This window comes from Salvelinus fontinalis, chromosome 16, assembly GCF_029448725.1.
Source record: "Salvelinus fontinalis isolate EN_2023a chromosome 16, ASM2944872v1, whole genome shotgun sequence".
Classification (NCBI taxonomy): domain Eukaryota; kingdom Metazoa; phylum Chordata; class Actinopteri; order Salmoniformes; family Salmonidae; genus Salvelinus; species Salvelinus fontinalis.
Genome location: NC_074680.1, coordinates 1,260,490 through 1,284,670, shown reverse-complemented (window position 1 = coordinate 1,284,670; position 24,181 = coordinate 1,260,490). Strand labels below are relative to the sequence as shown.

The 24,181-nt window shown below is 44.5% G+C and overlaps 1 protein-coding gene across 10 annotated transcripts in view; it reads left to right on the top strand.

The window, feature by feature from the left end:
- The window catches only part of LOC129812510 (leucine-rich repeat and fibronectin type-III domain-containing protein 2), a 277,699-nt gene that overhangs the window by 233,024 nt on the left and 20,494 nt on the right, over positions 1-24,181 (top strand). For all 10 annotated transcript variants that reach the window (XM_055864132.1, XM_055864124.1, XM_055864130.1 and 7 more), the window contains one exon: positions 461-1,856. In XM_055864132.1, the coding sequence (XP_055720107.1) occupies positions 481-1,856 (1,376 nt within the window). In that variant the 5' untranslated portion in view covers positions 461-480. The remainder of the gene's footprint in view (positions 1-460; positions 1,857-24,181) is intronic.

Below are 24,181 nucleotides of genomic sequence, written 5' to 3'. Positions count from 1 at the left end.
AAATTATGAAATGCTATAATTGTGAAACAAAACGAGACTTACAGTGACAGTGTATTTATTTAAACATGCTTTCAAACATGTAGAAAGAATATGCATTTGTATGTCCTGGTTACTGATTTGGTTTGAGTATTCCCTAGGTATGATGTGACTGGGACTCATGCACAGTACATACTGTAAATTAATGCTATGATGGACACAGATAGAGCAAATTGCCTGTAAACCTGCTTACTAACATAATGCTATTGCAAATACTAACCAACTGCACATGGTTCCTCTCATATTGGTGGGCCTAATGTGTCTTTATTTTACTGAAAAAAGGGCTGAGTGTGATGAACTTTAGACCACTGATGAAAGTATGTAATTTAATTATCTGTGCCATCTTTATCTGTAAGGTCTTTCGTCATTACTTGGACAAAATTATCTTACCATGCTCTTCCCTTCTCTCCTCTGTCTTTCCTAGGTCCCTGCATATGATCTACCATGGACAAAGTGCTCAGCAGCCTCCTGCTTCTGGGAACCGCAGTGATGATGGCCCACGCATGCCCCAAGTATTGTGTCTGCCAGAACCTGTCTGAGTCCCTGGGTACCCTCTGCCCATCCAAAGGCCTGCTCTTCGTGCCTCTGGACATAGACCGGCGGACCGTAGAGCTCCGCTTGGGCGGCAACTTCATCCTCAAGGTCACACCGCAGGACTTTGCCAACATGACGGGCCTGGTGGACCTCACCTTGTCCCGCAACACCATCAGTGCCATCCTGCCTTTCTCCTTCCTCGACCTGGAGACCCTGCGCTCCCTGCACCTGGACAGCAACCGCCTGACCGAGCTGGGACCGGACGACCTGCGTGGCCTTGTCAACCTGCAGCACCTCATCCTCAACAACAACCAGCTCAACCGCATCTCCAAGGTGGCTTTTGACGATCTGATGCTGACACTGGAAGACCTGGACCTGTCCTACAACAACTTGCGGGGCGTACCTTGGGAGTCCATCCGCAAGATGGTCAACCTCCACCAGTTGAGTCTTGATCATAACCTCATCTCGCACATCACAGAGGGAACATTTACGGACCTGGACAAGCTGGCGCGCCTGGACCTCACATCCAACCGGCTCCAGAAGCTCCCGCCAGACCCCATCTTCGCCCGTTCCCAGACTAACTTAATACTGACCACTCCCTACGCCCCTCAGCTTTCCCTGAGCTTTGGGGGAAACCCCCTGCATTGCAACTGTGAAGTGCTTTGGCTCCGGAGGCTGGACCGAGAGGACGATATGGAGACGTGCGCTTCCCCTACCAGTCTAAAGGGACGCTACTTTTGGTACGTGCGGGAAGAAGAGTTTGTCTGTGAACCGCCCCTGATCACCCAACACACGCACAAGTTGTTAGTCCTGGAGGGCCAAACAGCTAGCCTGCGCTGCAAAGCTATCGGCGACCCAATGCCGATCATACACTGGGTCGCCCCAGACGACCGTTTGATTAGCAATTCGTCCCGAGCGACCGTGTACGATAACGGCACCCTGGATATTACCATCACCACGTCCAAGGATTACGGCACCTTCACTTGCATCGCAGCCAACGCAGCAGGGGAATCGACCGCCTCTATAGAACTGTCCATCATTCAACTGCCACACCTCAGCAATGGTACCAACCACACCGCACAGCCCAAGTCCCGGCTCTCGGACATCACCAGCTCTACCAAGACCAGTAAGGGGGAGTCCAAACCTGTTCCGGAAAAGGTGGTATCTGTATCGGAGGTGTCTGCGTCCTCTGCTCTGGTCAAGTGGACTGTTAGCAAAACAGCACCCAAGGTCAAGATGTACCAGCTCCAGTACAACTGCTCCGAAGATGAAGTCCTGATTTACAGGTAATTAACATTGTGCGATATTTTTTTTATAGACTTGAGGGTTTGATGAGAGGTGGGTTGCAAGATCACAATACAGTTTAACAAGTCCCTAGGGTCCCCATTTGTCTGTAGAACTTTACAACACTTCAGTTGTACGTAGCCAGTCTGTCGCCAATTAATTGCTAACTAGATCCGACATGTAGCCTACTGCTCTTATGTGTTATCCAAAGAGTATTGATAGCATGTCCTCTTGACACTTTCCTCAATGCAGACAAGAGATTCTTCAGGTAATAGCAATACCTACACCGGCAATTAACAAGCACTGAGCCAGGCACTTTTTATCATAGTGAAACCAGCCACAAAAATAATCCAACTTTTTAATCGTTTATTCCTGCAGTCCTAACAAAGAGGATTTTTCTAAATGTTCTTTCAACTATTTATCTCAATCCCAATGCTCTAGACAATTAGGAATACATATAATACTTTTGGGAATTTTGTAGGCTCCCTGCCATCCAAACATTTTCTAGCTTAAAAAAATAAGCACTTGCTTTAGTGATGGAAGATGTCCAAGCAACCACAAATGTTCCCACTACAACAAATTAACAGAAAACACACAAAGAAGAATTAGTATAATGATAATTAGCCTGGCAATACAACACTTTACATGTGGGTTGCCTGTGTAGTAACAGTGTAATTACACTAGTAACAGAATGTTCAAACCTAATAGCATTAGAATGGCATTAGGAACAGTTACCCCACCCTGTATTTGACTCCATTGCTATAAGAAGAAAAGGGAAAGACATGGGCAGATCTAGACTAGCAGGCCTGGGAATAAACCATATATCTCCCCTGCCTCCCAAGAGCGTAATGTGGTTAAGAATGCTGAGGGACTGTCCCTGGATATTTACTACCCTTACTTTGTTTAATAAAATAATTGTGCATGAATTGGAAAAGCGGGCCTGTAATTGCTGAATGCAGTTACAGTAAGTTATGTGTTCAATCGTAAACCTTCGTAAACACATGAAATTGAATACCAATGAACCCCCTCAGCAATACTTTACCTTTTTAATGGCCGACGTATCATAGCCCTTTGAGATTTACCTCTTATGCAAGTACCGGATTCTGAATTGTTTAATAACCGAGAGCGGACACTATGGAGATCTGCTGTTGCTTATTGGTTTACTGGGGGAATGCGATATTGAAATCATGCTCAGAGTTGGGTTGAGATATTATTTTGCTCAAAGGACTGAATAGAACTCATCACCTCTTAAGAATACAATAATAGGATATGTTTATCTGATTTGCTCACCAGGCACATTCAGTGCTAGTCTTTTCAACCTGCTCCTGTACAGACCAAGAAGTAATATAATTTCCTCAGTATAGCTACAGCTTTTCTCTGTCCAATGAATGTGGCGGACGGGTGGCTCAACCGTTTTCCACCCACCCACAGTTTATAGGAATTCATTCTTATCCCGGCATTTCTACAAATGTGTTTAAATAGACTGGCGCTGAACATGTTGGAGTTCCAAGTTACGAATGCTGTATACAGTGCTTTCAGAAAGTGTTCATATCCCTTGACTTATTCCACATTTTCTTTTGTTACAGCCTAAATTCAAAATGGATTAAATATATATTTTTTTCTTACCCATCTACACTACCGTTCAAAAGTTTGGGGCCACTTAGAAATGTCCTTGTTTTTGAAAGAAAAGCACATTTTTTGTCCATTTAAAATAACATCAAATTGATCAGCAATAGAGTGTAGACATTGTCGTAAATGACTATTGTAGCTAGAAATGGCAGATTCTTTATGGAATATCTACATAGGCGTACAGAGGCCCATTTATCAGCAACCATCACTCCTGTGTTCCAATGGCACATTGTGTTAGCTAATCCAAGTTTATCATTTTAAATGGCTAATTGATCATTAGTAAATCATTTTGCAATTATGTTAGCACAGCTGAAAACTGTTGTTCTGCATTAAAACTGGCCTTAGACTAGTTGAGTTTATGGAGCATCAGCATTTGTGGGTTCGATGACATGCTCAAAATGGCCAAAAAAACTTTCTTCTGAAACACAAGAGAAATGTTCTGAGAAATGAAGGCTATTCCATGCAAGAAATTGCCAAGAAACGGAAGATCTCATACAACGCTGTGTACTACTCCCTTCACTGAACAGCGCAAACTGGCTCTAATCAAAACCAGATCTGTGCCTCGACACAATCCTGTCTCGGAGCTCTACGGATAATTCCTTCAACCTCATTGCTTGGTTTTTGCTCTGACATGCTCTGTCAACTATGGGACCTTAAGCCGTCATTGTAAATAAGAATTTGTTCTTAACCGACTTGCCTAGTTAAATATATATATACATACATACATACATATATATATATTAGACAGGTGTGTGCCTTTCCAAGTCATGTTCAATCAATTGACTATACCACAGGTGGACTCCAATCAAGTTGTAGAAACATCTCAAGGATGATCAATGGAAACAGGATGCACCTGAGCTCAATTTCGAGTCTCATAGCAAAGGGTTTGAATACTTATGTAAATTAGGTATTTTTGTTTAGAAATTTTTATACATTTGCAAACATTTCTAAAAACCTGTTTTCGCTTTGTCATTAGATGGATGAGGAAAACATTTAATGTTATCCATTTTAGAATGAAGCTGTAACGTAACAAAATGTGGAAAAGGTCAAGGGGTTTGAATACTATCTGAATGCACTGTATATACAAGGGGTATCGGTACAGAGTCAATGTGCAGGGGTACGGGTTAGTCAAGGTAATTGAGGTAATATGCTCATGTAGGTAGGGGTAAAGTGACTATGCAGAGATAATAAACAGAAAGGAGCAGCAGCGTACAGTTGAAGTTGGAAGTTTACATACACCTTAGCCAAATACAATTAAACTCAGTTTTTCACAATTCGTGACATTTAATCCCAGTAAAAATTCCCTGTCTTAGATCAGTTAGGATCACCACTTTATTTTAAATATGTAAAATGTCTGAATAATAGTAGAGAGAATAATTTATTGCCCCCGGTAATGCATTGGGCAAACCGCAAGATCCTTGCGGTTGCGGGCAGTGTAGTTGCCGTACTAGGCGGTGATACAGCCAGATGCTTTCAATTGTGCAACTGTAAAAGTTTGAAGGTTTTATGTGACAAGCAACATTTCTTTAGCCTCCTGAGGTTGAAGAGGCGCTGTTGCGCCTTCTTCACCACACTGGCTGTGTGGGTGGCCCATTTCAGTTAGTCAATGATGTGTACGCCAAGGAACTTTCAACCTTCTCCATGCAGTGTTGTTGATGTAGATAGGGGGGTGATCCCTCTGCTGTTTCCTGAAGTCAACAATCATCTCTTTTGTTGTTAGTTGACGTTGAGTGAGTGGTTGTTTTCCAGGCACCACATTCCCAGAGCCCTCACCTCCTCCCTGTAGGCTGTCTCGTCATTGTTGGTAATCAAGCCTACTACTGTTGTGTCGTCTGCAAGCGTGATGATTGAGTTGGAGGCGTGCTTGGCCACGTAGTCATGGGTAAACAGGGAGTACAGGAGGGGGCTGAGCACACACCCTTGTGGGGCCCCAATGTTGAGGATCAGCGGAGTGGAGGTGATGTTTCCTACCTACTCCCTGTACTCTCCTGAAGGAGGCCCTTCAGGAAGTCCAGGACCCAGTCGCACAGGGTGGGGTTCAGACCCAAGGCCCCGAGCTTAATGATGAGCTCGGAGGGTACTATGGTGTTGAATGCTGAGCCACAGAATGCTGAGTTCACAGAAATCATGTGATCCACTATTACTGAATATGGAATGAGTCCATGCAACAACTATGTGATTTGTTACGCACATTTTTACTCCTGAACTTGACTCAAGACATTTCAGCTTTTCATGTTTTATTAATTTCGAAAATGTTCTACAAACAAAATTCCACTTTGACAATATGGGGTATTGTATGTAGATCAATGACACAACATCTAAATGTAATTCATTTTAAATTCAGGCTGTAACACAACACAATTTGGAAAAAAGTTAAGGGGTGTGAATACTTTCTGAAGGCACTGTCTAAAGCTCTGGGTTTTTTCATCTGGAGCAGCGTTGTTGTAAAATGACTGGTTTCTTCCAGATCTCAGTCGGACAGCTTACATTTCCATTGCTCATTAATTTGCAACAGCAAAGCAATTACCCAGGGAGGGTAAATGAATAACATTGAGTATTACTAAGGAATCGTCTGAATTACTTTTCTGTGTTAAAATATGTTTATCGACATGCATTAAATAATCATGAAATACAAAATCAATGATTTACTGTCCATTGGACTTGATTGTAAGATATGTTCTGCTTTGTTGTTTCTGACTTCATGTCACTTTCCGATGGCCAGTGTTTTCAAAAATTCATTTTAGGTGATTCCAGTATGACATTGTGCCCACCAGTGTAGTGTTATCACCAGTAACATGCTTCTAGGAACCGCATCATCTGAGCCACAACTGTCATAGTGAAAATGACTTTCCAACGCACATGAGCCCTCAGCATGTGGTGTAGAGCGCTCAACCCTACGGTTTTCATCAGATGCTATTAATCCCATAGAGGAAGAAATACACAGCCAAATAGACAAGACCCCATGCTTAATTATGCGGTGTGTCGGTCTGTCTCAGGAGGTACCCCAGCTCAAACAAGCAGCCCACACAATGTTATTATATTAATGGGTGCCTTTTGTAGCATGAGCCATTTAGAGTATCTCCATGAAATTCTGAACTATAATATCTTAATTTTTCTATCAGACTACACAAATGTGTTGATGTGGATGTATGCGACTAATGTCTCAGCTAAAGAGCCTTAATCAGCGCATGAAATAACAGAAACATATGAAAATCTATAGTAGCTTTTCATGTGGATATCCAATAATTACTTGGATAAGGAAACAATAGCTTTAGTACTGTTCAGTGATTCACTTTGTTACACATAAGTAGGTAATACGTGTATTGTGTTATATGAGCATGCTGCGTCTATTGTAAAATAAATCTGACCATAATTCTATCCTCCTGATTCCTGCTTACAAGTAAAAACGTAACTTCTCTGCGCTACGGATCCCTTTTACGGGATCATTTTCCTAAACAACCGCTGAATTGCAGGGCGCAAAATATTACTAAAAATATTTATAATCATGCAATCACAAGTGAAATATACCAAAACACAGCTTAGCTTGTTGTTAATCCCCCTATCGTGTCATATTTTGAAAATATGCTTTTCAGCGAAAGAATTCCAAGCTTTTGAGAGTGTATCAATCAATCCTAGAACAGCTAGCCCCAAATTAGCTTGGTCACGAAAGTCAGAAAAGCAATAAAATTAATCGCTTACCTTTGATAATCTTCTTATGTTTGCACTCACGAGACTCCCAGTTACACAACAAATGTTCTTTTTGTTCGATAAATATGACTTTAATAACAAGAAAACGCCATTTGGGTTGCGCGTTATGTTCAGAAAACCAAAGCCTCGTTCCGTTCGACGAAAATTGCAAAAAGTATCCGTAATGGTCGTAGAAACATGTCAAATGTTTTTTATAATCAATCATCAGGTTGTTTTTAACAAACATAATCGATAATATTTCAACTGGACCGTAACCTATTCAATAAGAGAGAAAAATAAAAGGGAGAGCTAACTCTCGCGCGCAGGAACTAATCAGAGGACAACTGACTAGTTTTGAAAAATCTCGCTCATTTTTCAAAATAAAAGCCTGAAACTATGTCTAAAGCCTGGTCACAGCCTGAGGAAGCCATTGGAAAAGGAATCTGGTTGATACCCCTTTAAATTGAAGAAAGACGTGCCAGGACTCACAGATAAAAATAATAACTTCCGGGTTAGATTTTCTCAGGTTTTCGCCTGCAGAATCAGTTTTGTTATACTCACAGACAATATGTTGACAGTTTTGGAAACTTTGGAGTGTTTTCTATTCTAATCTGTAAATTATATGCATATTCTACCATCTGGACCTGAGAAATAGTCCATTTACCTTGGGAACGTTATTTAAAAAAAAATATACACTGCTCAAAAAAATAAAGGGAACATTTAAACAACACAATGTAACTCCAAGTCAATCACACTTCTGTGAAATCAAACTGTCCAATTAGGAAGCAACACTGATTGACAATAAATTTCACATGCTGTTGTGCAAATGGAATAGACAAAAGGTGGAAATTATAGGCAATTAGCAAGGCACCCCAAAAAAGGAATGGTTCTGCAGGTGGAGACCACGGACAACTTCTCAGTTCCTATGCTTCCTGGCTGATGTTTTGGTCACTTTTGAATGCTGGCGGTGCTCTCACTCTAGTGGTAGCATGAAACGGAGTCTACAACCCACACAAGTGGCTCACGTAGTGCAGTTCATCCATGATGGCACATCAATGCGAGCTGTGGCAAAAAGGTTTGCTGTGTCTGTCAGCGTAGTGTCCAGAGCATGGAGGCGCTACCAGGAGACAGGCCAGTACATCAGGAGACGTGGAGGAGGCCGTAGGAGGGCAACAACCCAGCAGCAGGACCGCTACCTCCGCCTTTGTGCCAGGAGGCGCACTGCCAGAGCCCTGCAAAATGACCTCCAGCAGGCCACAAATGTGCATATGTCTGCTCAAACGGTCAGAAACAGAATCCATGAGGGTTGTATTAGGGCCCGACGTCCACAGGTGGGGGTTGTGCTTACAGCCCAGCACCGTGCAGGACGTTTGGCATTTGCCAGAGAATAACCAAGATTGGCAAATTCGCCACTGGCGCCCTGTGCTCTTCACAGATGAAAGCAGGTTCACACTGAGCACATGTGACAGACGTGACAGAGTCTGGAGACGCCGTGGAGAACGTTCTGCTGCCTGCAACATCCTCCAGCATGACCGGTTTGGCGGTGGGTCAGTCATGGTGTGGGGTGGCATTTCTTTGTGGGGCCGCACAGCCCTCGATGTGCGCGCCAGAGGTAGCCTGACTGCCATTAGGTACCGAGATGAGATTCTCAGACCCCTTGTGAGACCATATGCTGACACATGCACATTTGTGGCCTGCTGGAGGTCATTTTGCAGGGCTCTGGCAGTGCACCTCCTTGCACAAAGGCGGAGGTAGCGGTCCTGCTGCTGGGTTGTTGCCCTCCTACGGCCTCCTCCACGTCTCCTGATGTACTGGCCTGTCTCCTGGTAGCGCCTCCATGCTCTGGACACTACGCTGACAGACACAGCAAACCTTTTTGCCACAGCTCGCATTGATGTGCCATCCTGGATGAACTGCACTACCTGAGCCACTTGTGTGGGTTGTAGACTCCGTCTCATGCTACCACTAGAGTGAGAGCACCGCCAGCATTCAAAAGTGACCAAAACATCAGCCAGGAAGCATAGGAACTGAGAAGTGGTCTGTGGTCACCACCTGCAGAATCACTCCTTTTTTGGGGGTGTCTTGCTAATTGCCTATAATTTCCACCTTTTGTCTATTCCATTTGCACAACAGCATGTGAAATTTATTGTCAATCAGTGTTGCTTCCTAAGTGGACAGTTTGATTTCATAGAAGTGTGATTGACTTGGAGTTACATTGTGTTGTTTAAGTGTTCCCTTTATTTTTTTGAGCAGTGTATATAATAATCTCACCCCTAAGGTCAAGAGGTTAGAAGCACCAGTGACTCGGACAATAAAAAAGTGTTCAGATGAAGCAGATGCTAAGCTGCAGGACTGTTTTACAAGCACAGACTGGAATATGTTCCGAGATTCTTCCAATGGCTTAGAGGAGTACACCACATCAGTCACTGGCTTAATCAATAAGTGCATCGATGACGTCGTCCCCACAGTGACTGTATGTACATACCCCAACCAGCACCATGGATTGAAGGCAACATCCGCACTGAGCTAAAGGGTAGAGCTGCCGCTTTCAAGGAGTGGGACTTTAACCTGGAAGCTTATAAGAAATCCTGCTATGCCCTCCGACGAAGCATCAAACAGGCAAAGTGTCAATACAGGACTAATCGTACTACACCGGCTCCAACGCTCGTCGGATGTGGGAGGACTTGCAAACTATTACAGACTACAAAGGGAAGCACAGCTGTGAGCTGCCCAGTGACACAAGCCTGCCAGATGAGCAAAATTACTTACAGTTGAAGTTGGAAGTTTACATTCACTTAGGTTGGAGTCATTAAAACTCGTTTTTCAACCACTCCACAAATTTCTTGTTAACAAACTATAGTTTTGGCAAGTTGGTTAGGACATCTACTTTGTGCATGACACAAGTGATTTTTCCAACAATTGTCTACAGACAGATTATTTCACTTATAATTCACTGTATCACAATTCCAGTGGGTCAGAAGTTTACATACACTAAGTTGACTGTGCCTTTAAACAGCTTGGAAAATTCCAGAAAATGATGTAATGGCTTTAGAAACTTCTGATAGGCTAATTGACATAATTTAAGTCAATTGGAGGTGTACCTGTGGATGTATTTTAAGGTCTACCTTCAAACTCAGTGCCTCTTTGCTTGACATGGGAAAATCAGCTAATAAAAAGAATTGTAGACCTCCACAAGTCTAGTTCATCCTTGGGAGCAATTTCCAAATGCCTGAAGGTACCACGTTCATCTGTACAAACAATAGTACGCAAGTATAAACACCATGGGACCATGCAGCTGTCATACCACCCAGGAAGTAGAAGCATTCTGTCTACTAGAGATGAACATACTTTGGTGCAAAAAGTGCAAATCAGTCCCAGAACAACAGCAAAGGACCTTGTGAAGATGCTGGAGGAAACAGGTAAAAAAGCATCTATGTCCACAGTAAAACTAATCCTATATCGACATAACCTGAAAGGCCGCTCAGCAAGGAAGAAGCCACTGCTCCAAAACTGCCATAAAAAAGCCAGACTACGGTTTTCAACTGCACATGGGGACAAAGATTGTACTTTTTGTAGAAATGTCCTATGTTCTGATGAAACAAAAATATAACTGTTTGGCCAAAATGACCATTGTTATGTTTGGAGGAAAAAGGGGGAGGCTTGCAAAACGAAGAACACCATCCTAACCGTGAAGCACGGGGTTGACAGCATCATGTTGTGGGGGTGCTTTGCTGCAGGAGGGACTGGTACACTTCACAAAATAGATGGCATCATGAGGAACAAAAATTATGTGGATATATTGAAGCAACATCAGTCATAAAGTTAAAGCTTCATCGCAAATGGGTCGTCCAAATGGACAATGACCCCAAGGATGCTTCCAAAGTTGTGGCAAAATGGCTTAAGGACAGCATAGTCAAGGTATTGGAGTGGCCATCACAAACCCTGACCTCAATCCTATAGACAATTTGTGGGCAGATCTGAAAAAGCATGTGTGGGCAAGGAGGCCTACAAACCTGACTCAGTTACACCAGCTCTGTCAGGCGGAATGGGCCAAAATTTACCCAACTTATTGTGGAAGCTTGTGGAAGGCTACCCGAAACATTTGACCCAAGTACAATTTAAAGGAAATGCCACCAAATACTAATTGAGTGTGGGTTAACTTCTGACCTACTGGGAATGTGATGAAAGATATAAAAGCTGAAATAAATCATTCTCTCTTCTATTATTCTGAAATTTCACATTCTTAAACTAAAGTGGTGATCCTAACTGACTTAAGACAGCGAATTCTTACTAGAATTAAATGTCAGGAATTGTGAAAAACCTGAGTTTAAATGTAATTGGCTGAGGTGTATGTAAACTTCCAACTTCAACTGTATATGCTTGCTTTAAGGCAAGTAACACTGAAACACTGCATGAGAGCAACAGCTGTTCCCGGACGACTGTGTGATCACACTCTCCATAGCCGATGTGAGTAAGACCTTTAAACAGGTCAACATTCACAAGGCCGCTAGGCCAGACGGATTACGAGGATGTGTACTCCGAGCATGCGCTGACCAACTGGCAAGTGTCTTCACTGACATTTTCAACCTCTCCCTATCTGAGTCTGTAATACCAACATGTTTCAAGCAGACCACCATAGTCCCTGTGCCCAAGAACACTAAGGGAACCTGCCTAAATGACTACCGACCCGTAGCACTCATGTCTATAGCCATGAAGTGCTTTGAAAGGCTGGTCATGGCCCACATCAACCCACCCACATCAAACCCTAGACCCACTCAAATTTGCATACTGCCCCAACAGATCCACAGATGATGCAATCTCTATTGCACTACACACTGCCCTTTCCCACCTGGACAAAAGGAACACCTGTGTGAGAATGCTATTCATTGACTACAGCTCAGTGTTCAACAACATAGTGCCCTCAAAGCTCATCACTAAGCTAAGGACCCTGGCAAGGACCCTGGTAAGGGTAGGTAACAAGACATCCGCCACGCTGATCCTCAGCACGGGGGCACCTCAGGGGTGCGTGCTCAGTCCCCACCTGTACTCCCTGTTCACTCATGACTGCATGGCCAGGCACGACTTCAACACCATCATTAAGTTTGCCGTTAACACAACAGTGGTAGGCCTGATCACTGACAAATATGAGACAGCCTATAGGGAGGAGGTCAGAGACATGGCCGTGTGGTGCCAGGACAACAACCTCTCCCTCAATGTGATCAAGACAAAGGAGATGATTGTGGACTACAGGAAAAGGAGGACCGAGCATGCCCCTTTTCTCATTGATGGGGCTATAGTGGAGCAGGTTGAGAGCTTCAAGTTCCTTGGTGTCCACATCACCAACTAATTCTCATGGTCCTAGCACACCAAGACAGTTGTGAAGAGAGCACGACAAAACCTATTCCCCCTGAAAGTTCTACAGCTGCACCATTGAGAGCATGCTAACTGGTTGCATGACTTCCTGGTATGGCAACTGCTCGGCCGCCGACTGCAAGGCACTACAGAGAGTAGTGCGTACGGCCCAGCCATCCAGGACCTCTATACCAGGTGTTGTCAGAGGATGGTCCTAAAAATTGTCAAAGACTCCAGCCAACCAAGTCATAAACTGCTCTCTCTGCTACCGCACGGCAATCAGTACCGGAGCGCCGATTCTAGGCCCAAAAGGCTTCTCAACAGGTTCTACCCCTAAGCCATATGACTGCTGAACAGCTAATCAAATGGCTACCAAGACTATTTGCATTGCCCCCACCCCCTGTTACGCTGCTATTCTGTTTACTCTTTATGCATAGTCACTCTACCTACATGTACATATTACCTCAATTACCTCGAGTAACCGGTGCGCTCGCACATTGACTCTGTACCAGTACCCCTGTATATAGCCTCGCTATTGTTATTTTACTGATGCTCTTTAATTATTATTTTATTTCTTATTTTTTACATATTTATTTTTTAATTAACATGTATTTTTCTTAAAACTGCATTGTTGGTTAAGGGCTTGTAAGTTAGCATATCACGTAGGTCTACACGGCGCATTTGACAAATAAAAGTTGATCTTTCATTACTACAGGAGATACAAGCCCTGATATATTGGCATGTATCCCAATAATATCTATTTTTTGATTATTTTTTGTACACTTGTTCACTACTTCCCACAAATCTAAAGGTATAAGATTGGTGGAGGCATGGGCTAGTGGGAGCTTCCACCATATTTCTTATACAATTTATTTCCTTTCAGATCAGTGAAGGAAAGTGAACAAGTGCACACTTTGGGAAGAAGGAGATATAATTGGGAAATAGCCAATGACTATTCATTAGAAAAGTTAGCAATCAACCTCTGTTTCTGATCCCAATACCTTTTAGGGCTTTCGAGTGGCGCAGAGGTCTAAGGCACTGCATCTCAGTGTAAGAGGCGTCACTACAGTCACTGGTGCAAATCCAGGCTGAATTACATCCGGCCGTCATTGGGAGTCCCATAGGGAAGCTCACAATTGGCCCAGTGTCGACCGGGTTTGGCTGGGGTAGGCCGTCATTGTAAATAAGAATTTGTTCTTAACTGAATTGCTCATTTATTGTAGCTGGGGATTTTAACAAAGTAAATTTGAGGGAAACTCTACCGGATCTGATCACGACTCCATTTTGCTCCTCCCTCCCTATAGGCAGAAAGTCAAACAGGAAGTACCCATGCTAAGGACTTTTCAACGCTGGTCTGACCCATCGAAAACCACGCTTCAAGATTGTTTTGATCACGCGGACTGGGATATGTTCCGGGTAGCCTCTGAAAATAACCCTGAAGAATAAACGGAAATGGTAACTGAGTTTATCAGGAAGTATATAGTAGATGTTGTACCCACCGTGACTATTAAAACCTACCCTAACCAAAAACGTGGAAAGATGGCAGCATTCGCGCAAAACTGAAAGCGCGAACAACTGCATTTAACCATGGAAAGGTGACTGGGAATATGGCCAAATAGAAACAGTGTAGTTATTCCCTCCGTAAGGCAATCGACCAAGCAAAACATCAGTATAGAGACAAAGTGGAGTCGCAATTCAACGGCTCAGAAATGAGACGTATGTGGCAGGATCTACAGACAATCAGACTACAAAGGGAAAACCAGCCATGTCGCGGACACCGACGTCTTACTTCCGGACAAGCTAAACACCTTCTTCACCCACTTTGAGGATAACACATTGCCACTGATGTGGCTCGCTCCCAAGGACTGTGGGCTCTCCTTCTCCGTGGCCGATGTGAGTAAGACATAAGACATGCAGGGTTCTCCAGAGGGTGGTGTGGTCTGCCCAACGCATCACCAGGGGAAAACTACCTGCCCTCCAGTACACCTACAGCACTTGATGTCACAGGAAGGCCAAAAAGATAATCAAGGACAACAAACACCCGAGCCACTGCCTGTTCACCCCACTTTCATCCAGAAGGCAAGGTCAGTACAGGTTCATCAAAGCTGGGACCGAGACACTGAAAAACAGCTTCTATCTCAAGGCCATCAGACTGTTAAATAGCTATCACTAGGCGGCTTCCACCCGGTTACGTAACTCTGCATCTTAGAGGCTGCTGCCCCATATACAGAAACTGAAATCACTGGTCACTTTAATAATGGAACACTAGTCACTGATAATGTTTTAAAAAATTGCTTTACTCATCTCATATGTATATACTGTATTCTATTCTACTGTATTTTAGTCTATGCCACTCCGACATTGCTCATCTTAATATTTATATATTATATCATTTTATATTACATTCTTTTACTTTTAGGTTGTGTGTGTTGTTGTGAATTGTTAGATATTACTTTACTGTTGGAGCTAGAAACACAAGCATTTTGCTACACCCGCAATAACATCTGCTAAACATGTGTATGTGAGAAATACAATTTGATTTGATTACATACATTTGACACTTCATTCGTTGGCGGCATGTAGAATGCTTTGTGAAAACTGACCAACATTCAACTCTTACGAACTTTTGTGGAACTTTACAGGAAAAAACATCCCAGTAGTCTCGGAATGGAGTCTCTTAGTTAAGTGACATTTCTAGAGGGTTTAATTTCTCTGAGAACATCCAAAGTGCGGTGTTATCCCAAGGTAGCGCATGATTAAACATTTGATTTGTGTGTTGAAAGCCCCTCGTATAGATCTCACGAGGCAACGCGCTGTCCTCCCGGTTATGGAAAAGGCAATTAAGAATGAATAATGAAGTACACCACAGTAGTGCCGAGTGAAAACGCAAGCCTTCTGATGCGGAGGTAAACTCTCTGCACTATATGATTCATGTATGTACTGTCACAGCGGGGAAGTATTGAAGTTATCGATGATCGGGGTCTTAGACAAAGGACAAATAATAACAATGTTTGATTATTAAAGCTGCTTGAACACTTTTAGTATGTGTTCTCTCTCTCTCTCTTTCGTGTAAAGATGGACCTTTTTCTGCTATGTTATAATAATTTAATAATATTTGATTGGGTTATTTAGTCCAGTAGCTCAAAGCATAGTAAGAGAGAAGTCACTTCATCCACGACCAATGTGTAGCACCCACCTGGGTGAACCAAAGGATGATTAGGTGGCCATGATGGAACGAGGCCAGGTTGGGAACACAGCAAGGACAACCCTACTGTTACGATAAGTGCCATGGGATCCTAAATGATCACAGAGAGTCAGGAAATCCGTTTAACACTAGCAAGACGTGATGTTAAATTTCCAGGGACTTCTGTGCCATTGGTGAATATTCAAAACAAATATCAGTTGTGCTTGCTTTGTGTTCCTTGAGTCGTGATTGTCGTTCCATGAACACGTAGATCCTCCTAGCTAACTAATGCAATGAGGTTGAAACAATCAATGTCATCAATGAACACATCAAATTGAGGGATTTCAAAGTACTCCAACCTACTGTACACGGAGCAATACCGATTGACTATTAGACTTCAATATGGATATTGGGTAATGAAGGTCACCACATACTGTAGATACACTACATGACCAAAAGTATGGTATGTGGACACCTGCTCATCGAACATCTCATTCCAAAATCATGGTTATTATTATGGAGTTGGTCCCCCCTTTGCTGCTATGACAGCCTCCATTCTAGAAAGGCTTTCCACTAGATGTTGAAACATTGCTGCGGGGACTTGCTTCCATTCAGCCACAAGCGCATTAGTGAGGTTCGGACACTGATGTTGGGAGATTAGGCTTGGCTCGCAGTCGGCGTTCCAATTCATCCCAAAGGTGTTCAATGGGGTTAAGGTCAGGGCTCTATGGAGGCCAGTCAAGTTCTTCCACACCGATCTCGACAAACCATTTCTGTATGGACGTCGCTTTGTGCACAGGGGCATTGTCACGCTGAAACAGAAAAGGGGCTTCCCCAAACTGTTGCCACAAAGTTGAAAGCACAGATTCGGATAGAAAGTCATTGTATGCTGTAGCATTAAGATTTCCCTTCACTGGAACTAAGAGGCCTAGACCAAACCATGAAAAAATCCCCAGACCATTATTCCTCCTCCACCAAACTTTACAGTTGTATTTATGTATTTGGGCAGGTAGTGTTCTCCTGGCATTCGCCAAACCCAGATTAGTCCGTCAGACTGCCAGATGGTGAAGCTAGATTCATCACTCCAGAGAACGCATTTCCACTGCTCCAGATTCCAATGACGGCGAGCTTTAAACCACTCCAGCCGATGTCAGGCTTTGCGCATAGTGATCTTAGGCTTTTGTGAGGCTGCTCGGCCATGAAAAACAATTTCATGAAGCTCCCGATGAACAGTTCTTGTACTGACGTTGTTTCCAGAGGCAGTTTGGAACTCGGTAGTGAGAGTACCGAGGACAGACAATATTTTAACTCTACACGCTTCAGCACTCAACGGTCCCGTTCTGTGAGCCTGTGTGGCCTACCACTTTGGGCTGAGCCGTTGTTGATCCTAGAGGTTTCCACCTCACAATAAAAGCACTTACAGTTGACCAGGGCAGCTCTAACAGGGCAGATATTTGACGAATTGACTAGTTGGAAAGGTGGCATCCTATGACGGTGCAACATTGGAAGTCACTGAGCTCATCAGTAAGGTAAGGGAAGACCCCCATGAAATTGACAAAATTGAATGGCAACTTATTGGCATTGGGCGAACCATATACACAATCGTAAATAGCACTCAAATGGATGGCATTCAAAACCATATTGCAACCGGAACATTACAAATGCCAAGTGAAATAAACAAAAATCTCATAGGGGGTGATCACGCTCCACCGTAGATTTTTATATTGGAAATGGTCACAAAGTCAGGTCCCAAGGGTGAATAAAAAAAAAAATAATTGGTCAATTATATATATGTAGTAACCGTATGGATAAACATTTGTCTTATTTTATTGAGTTTGTCCATTTTGCCATATATGATCATAGGAAGTCGGCTTCCAAACCCTATGAGATCAGTGAACCATGTCCAAATGGCATAAGAAATGTCAAAATGGCATATATACTGACAAAATTATATATAACACTATGTTAAGCCCTGAATCAACGTAGAAGGTCTATTTGTCATGTTTGATCATAAGAAGTCATAGGAAGTAAGTGTCACGTTCGTCGTATGGTGGACGAGAGGAGGACCAAGGCGCAGCGTGATATAAATACATTTTTCTTATTTATTTAACGAAACAAAAAACACTAAACACACTATCAAAATAACAAACGAACGTAACGCTATATAATCAACAAGTGCACACACAGGCAACTTACACATAGACAATCACCCACGACATACCCAATGAATATGGCTGCCTAAATATGGTTCCCAATCAGAGACAATGATAAACAGCTGCCTCTAATTGAGAACCAATCTAGGCAGCCATAGACATACAAACACCTAGACTAGACAACGCCCCATAAACATAAAAAAACCCTAGACATGACAAAACCACCTACATCCCCCATGTCACACCCTGACCTAACTAAAGTAATTTTTTATTTATTTATTTATTTCACCTTTATTTAACCAGGTAGGCAAATTGAGAACACGTTCTCATTTACAATTGCGACCTGGCCAAGATAAAGCAAAGCAGTTCGACACATACAACAACACATAGTTACACATGGAGTAAAACAAACATACAGTCAATAATACAGTGAAAATAAGTCTATATACAATATGAGCAAGTGAGGTGAGATAAGGGAGGTGAAGGCAAACAAAATATATATATAAATAAATAAATAAATAAATACAAATATATAAAAAGGCCATGGTGGCGAAGTAAATACAATATAGCAAGTAAAAAAAATAACACTGGAATGGTTGGTTTGCAGTGGAAGAAGGTGCAAAGTAGAGATAGAAATAATGGGGTGCAAAGGAGCAAAATAAATAAATACAGTAGGTAAAGAGGTAGTTGTTTGGGCTAAATTATAGATGGGCTATGTACAGGTGCAGTAATCTATGAGCTGCTCTGACAGCTGGTGCTTAAAGCTAGTGAGGGAGATAAGTGTTTCCAGTTTCAGAGATTTTTGTAGTTCGTTCCAGTCATTGGCAGCAGAGAACTGGAAGGAGAGGCGGCCAAAGGAATAATTGGTTTTGGGGGTGACCAGAGAGATATACCTGCTGGAGCGCGTGCTACGGGTGGGCGTTGCTATGGTGACCAGCGAGCTGAGATAAGGGGGGACTTTACCTAGCAGGGTCTTGTAGATGACCTGGAGCCAGTGGGTTTGGCGACGAGTGTGAAGCGAGGGCCAGTCAACGAGAGCGTACAGGTCGCAGTGGTGGGTAGTATATGGGGCTTTGGTGACAAAACGGATGGCACTGTGATAGACTGCATCCAATTTATTGAGTAGGGTTTTGGAGGCCATTTTGTAAATGACATCACCGAAGTCGAGGATTGGTAGGATGGTCAGTTTTACAAGGGTATGTTTGGCAGCATGAGTGAAGGATGCTTTGTTGCGCAATAGGAAGCCGATTCTAGATTTAACTTTGGATTGGAGATGCTTGATGTGAGTCTGGAAGGAGAGTTTGCAGTCTAACCAGACACCTAGGTATTTGTAGTTGTCCACATATTCTAAGTCAGAGCCGTCCAGAGTAGTGATGCTGGACAGGCGGGCAGGTGCAGGCAGCGATCGGTTGAAGAGCATGCATTTAGTTTTACTTGTATTTAAGAGCAATTGGAGGCCACGGAAGGAGAGTTGTATGGCATTGAAGCTCGCCTGGAGGGTTGTTAACACAGTGTCAAGAGAAGGGCCAGAAATATACAGAATAGTGTCGTCTGCGTAGAGGTGGATCAGAACCTCACCAGCAGCAAGAGCGACATCATTGATGTATACAGAGAAGAGAGTCGGTCCAAGAATTGAACCCTGTGGCACCCCCATAGAGACTGCCAGAGGTCCGGACAACAGACCCTCCGATTTGACACACTGAACTCGATCAGAGAAGTAGTTGGTGAACCAGGCGAGGCAATCATTAGAGAAACCAAGGCTGTCGAGTCTGCCGATGAGGATGTGGTGATTGACAGAGTCAAAAGCCTTGGCCAGGTCAATGACTATTGCTGCACAGTACTGTTTCCTATCGATAGCGGTTAAGATATCGTTTATGACCTTGAGCGTGGCTGAGGTGCACCCATGACCAGCTCTGAAACCAGATTGCATAGCGGAGAAGGTATGGTGGGATTCGAGATGGTCGGTAATCTGTTTGTTGACTTGGCTTTCGAAGACCTTAGAAAGGCAGGGTAGGCTAGATATAGGTCTGTAGCAGTTTGGGTCTAGAGTGTCTCCCCCTTTGAAGAGGGGGATAACCGCAGCTGCTTTCCAATCTTTGGGAATCTCAGACGACACGAAAGAGAGGTTGAAAAGGCTGGTAATAGGGGTGGCAACAAATTCAGCAGATAGTTTTAGAAAGAAAGGGTCCAGATTATCTAGCCCGGCTGATTTGTAAGGGTCCAGATTTTGCAGCTCTTTCAGAACATCAGCTGACTGTATTTGGGAGAAAGAGAAATGGGGAAGGCTTGGGCGAGTAGCAGAGGGGAGGGCAGTGCTGTTGACCGGGGTAGGGGTAGCCAGGTGGAAAGCATGGCCAGCCGTAGAAAAATGCTTATTGAAATTCTCAATTATAATGGATTTGTCGGTGGTGACAGTATTTCCAATCTTCAGTGCAGTTGGAAGCTGGGAGGAGGTGTTCTTATTCTCCATGGACTTTACAGTGTCCCAGAACTTTTTTGAGTTTGTGTTGCAGGAAGCAAATTTCTGCTTGAAAAAGCTAGCCTTGGCTTTTCTAACTGCCTGTGTATACTGGTTTCTAGCTTCCCTGAAAAGTTGCATATCACGGGGACTGTTCGATGCTAATGCAGAACGCCATAGGATGTTTTTCTGTTGGTTAAGGGCAGTCAGGTCAGGAGAGAACCAAGGGCTATATCTGTTCCTGGTTCTAAATTTCTTGAATGGGGCATGCTTATTCATGCCCCAAAATATCCAGGCATCCTCTACTGACGGGATGAGATCAATATCCTTCCAGGATACCTCGGCCAGGTCGATTAGAAAGGCCTGCTCGCTGAAGTGTTTCAGGGAGCATTTGACAGTGATGAGTGGAGGTCGTTTGATCGCTGACCCATTACGGATACAGGCAATGAGGCAGTGATCGCTGAGATCTTGGTTGAAAACAGCAGAGGTGTATTTGGAGGGCAAGTTGGTTAGGATGATGTCTATGAGGGTACCCGTGTTTACGGAATTGGGGTGATACCTGGTAGGTTCATTGATAATTTGTGTGAGATTGAGGGCATCAAGCTTAGATTGTAGGATGGCTGGGGTGTTAAGCATGTTCCAATTTAGGTCGCCTAGCAGCACAAGCTCTGAAGATAGATGGGGGGCAATCAGTTCACATATGGTGTCCAGAGCACAGCTGGGGGCAGAGGGTGGTCTATAGCAGGCGGCAACAGTGAGAGACTTGTTTTTAGAGAGGTGGATTTTTAAAAGTAGGAGTTCAAATTGTTTCGGAACAGACCTGGATAGTAAAACAGAACTCTGCAGGCAATCCTTGCAGTAGATTGCAACACCGCCCCCTTTGGCCGTTCTATCTTGTCTGAAAATCTTGTAGTTAGGGATGAAAATGTCAGAATTTTTGGTGGTCTTCCTAAGCCAGGATTCAGACACGGCTAAAACATCTGGGTTGGCAGAGTGTGCTAAAGCAGTGAACAAAACCAACTTAGGGAGGAGGCTTCTAATGTTAACATGCATGAAACCAAGGCTATTACGGTTACAGAAGTCATCAAAAGAGAGCGCCTGGGGAATAGGAGTGGAGCTAGGTACTGCAGGGCCTGGATTCACCTCTACATCACCAGAGGAACAGAGGAGGAGTAGGATAAGGGTACGGCTAAAAGCTATGAGAATTGGTCGTTTGGAACGTCTAGAACAGAGAGTAAAAGGAAGTTTCTGGGGGCGATAAAATAGCTTCAAGGAATAATGTACAGACAAACGTATGGTAGGATGTGAATACAGTGGAGGTAAACCTAGGTAATGGGTGATGATGAGAGAGATATAGTCTCTAGAAACATCATTGAAACCAGGTGATGTCATCGCATATGTGGGTGGTGGAGCTGAGAGGTTGGATATATAGTGAGCAGGGCTAGAGGCTCTACAGTGAAATAAGCCAATAAACACTAACCAGAACAGCAATGGACAAGGCATATTTACATTAAGGAGAGGCATGCTTAATCGAGTGATCATAAGGGTCCAGTGAGTAGAGGTTGGTTGGGGGCACGGCGATCCAGACAGCTGGCCGGGTAGCTGGCTATCGGTAGCAAGATAACATAGGATGGAGGTCTGTTTTTATTTATTTTTTTATTTTTTGTCACCTCGTTTCCGTCGGTAGATTAGTGGGGTTCCGTGTGGTAGAGGGGATCGATCCAATTGGCAAAATAGATATAGTGACCCAGGAAAAAGAAGAAAAAAAAAATTGTCCGGTATATTTATTTAGATAGCAGCCGATAAGACAGCTAATAATTAGCAGATGGGTATTCAGAAACGTCGCAATGGAAAAGCCTGTTGAAACCACCTCGGACAATTACGTCGGCAGACAAGTCGTGATGGATCGGCGGGGCTCCGTGTCGGCAATAAAGGGTCTAGTCCAATTGGCAAAAGAGGTATTGTAGCCCAATAATTCGCTGGTAGGCCTCTTCGGCTAGCCGGCAGATGGGCCTAGCTCGAGGCTAGCTCAAGGCTAACTGGTGCTTGTTTCGGGACAGAGGTATTAGCCAGTAGTAGCCACCTGGTTGCAGCTAGCTAGCGACGATGATCCGGTGTAATTGTCCAGAGCTTGCGTCAGGAATCCGGTGATGTGGTAGAGAAAAAGCAGTCCTATATTCTCTGGGTTGATATCGCGCCTGCAGACTGGCAGGTATTTGCCCGAGCTGAAGCTGGCTGGTGTCCGAGTTAAGGGCGAAGACCGCAGCAGTGGCTAACTGACTACTAGCTAGTAGCTAGTTATCTGGCTAGCTTCTGATTGGGGTTACGGTTCTAAAGTATAAAAAATAGCAGATCCGTACCACATTGGGTGAGGCGGGTTGCGGGAATGTATATTCAGTTCCAAGATGGAAAGTGAAATTAAAATATATACGAAATGTATACAAAAAATACGAGGACTATTTACGCGGAACAAGACGGGACAAGACAAGACAAACACACGTCCGACTGCTACGCCTTCTTGGAGCTTTTAATAAAGAAAACAAAGATAACTAAGGCCAGGGCGTTACAGTACTCCCCCCCAAAGGTGCGGACTCTGGCCGCAAAACCTGAACCACATATGGGGAGGGTCCGGGTGGACCTTCTTACGGCGGTGGCTCGGGTAGGGGACGTGGACTCCACTCCACCATGGTCATTACCCGCTTTGGTGGCCTCCTAGGAACGGCGACCCTCCTAAATGACCCCACTGGACTGAGGGGAGCCTCTGGACAGGGGCAGCTCTGGACTGATGGGCAGCTCTGGACTGAGGTGCAGCTCCGGACTGAGGGGCAGCTCCGGACAGGGGCAGCTCCGGACAGGGGCAGCTCATGACTGAGGGGCAGCTCATGACTGAGGGGTAGCTCATGACTGAGGGGTAGCTCATGACTGAGGGGTAGCTCATGACTGAGGCGCACAGTAGGCCTGGTGTGTGGTGCCGGAACTGGTGGTACCGGGCTGGGAACACGCACCTCAGGGCTAGTGCAGGGAGGAGAAACAGGGTGTACAGAGCTCTGGAGACGCACAGGAAGCCTGGTGCGTGGTGTTGGCACTGGTGGTACTGGGCTGGGGACACGCACCTCAAGGCGAGTGCGGGGTGCTGGAACTTGAGGCCTGGTTCGTGGCACCGGCACCGGAGAACTGGTGCATGGGGCTGCCACAGGAGAGCTAGTACGTGGGGCTGCCACAGGAGAGCTAGTACGTGGGGCTGCCACAGGAGAGCTGGTGCGTGGGGCTTCCACAGGAGGTGCAGGGCTAGGGAGGCGCACAGAAGGCCTGGTGCGTGGGACTGGCACAGTCTTCACCAGACGGCTAGCACGCACCTCAGGACAAGTATGGAGAGCTGACTCAGGTGACATCAAATCCCGCACACGCTCCTTCAAGCGGATGCCGTACTTTATGCACCAACACAGCAAAACCCTCATTTCACTCTCCTCCAATTTCCATATTAATTCATTCACAGTCTCTGCTTCACTCCCCTTGTTCACCTCCAATTCCACCCCGACTGGCTCTGTTTCCATCCTCGGCTCCTCACGGCACGGGGAGTACGCTCAGGTCTCCCTTACCTGGCTCAGCCACACTCAGTGTGCCTCCCCCCCAATACATTTTTGGGGGTGTCTCTCTGGCTTCCAGCCGCGCTTTCGTGCAGCCTCCTCATAACGCCGCCTCTCGGCTTTTGCTGCCTCCAGCTCTGCCTTGGGGCGGCAATATTCCCCAGCCTCTCTTTCACGCTGCTTGGTCCTTTGATGGTGGGTTATTCTGTCACGTTCGTCGTATGGTGGAAGAGAAGAGGACCAAGGCGCAGCGTGATATAGATACATTCTTCTTATT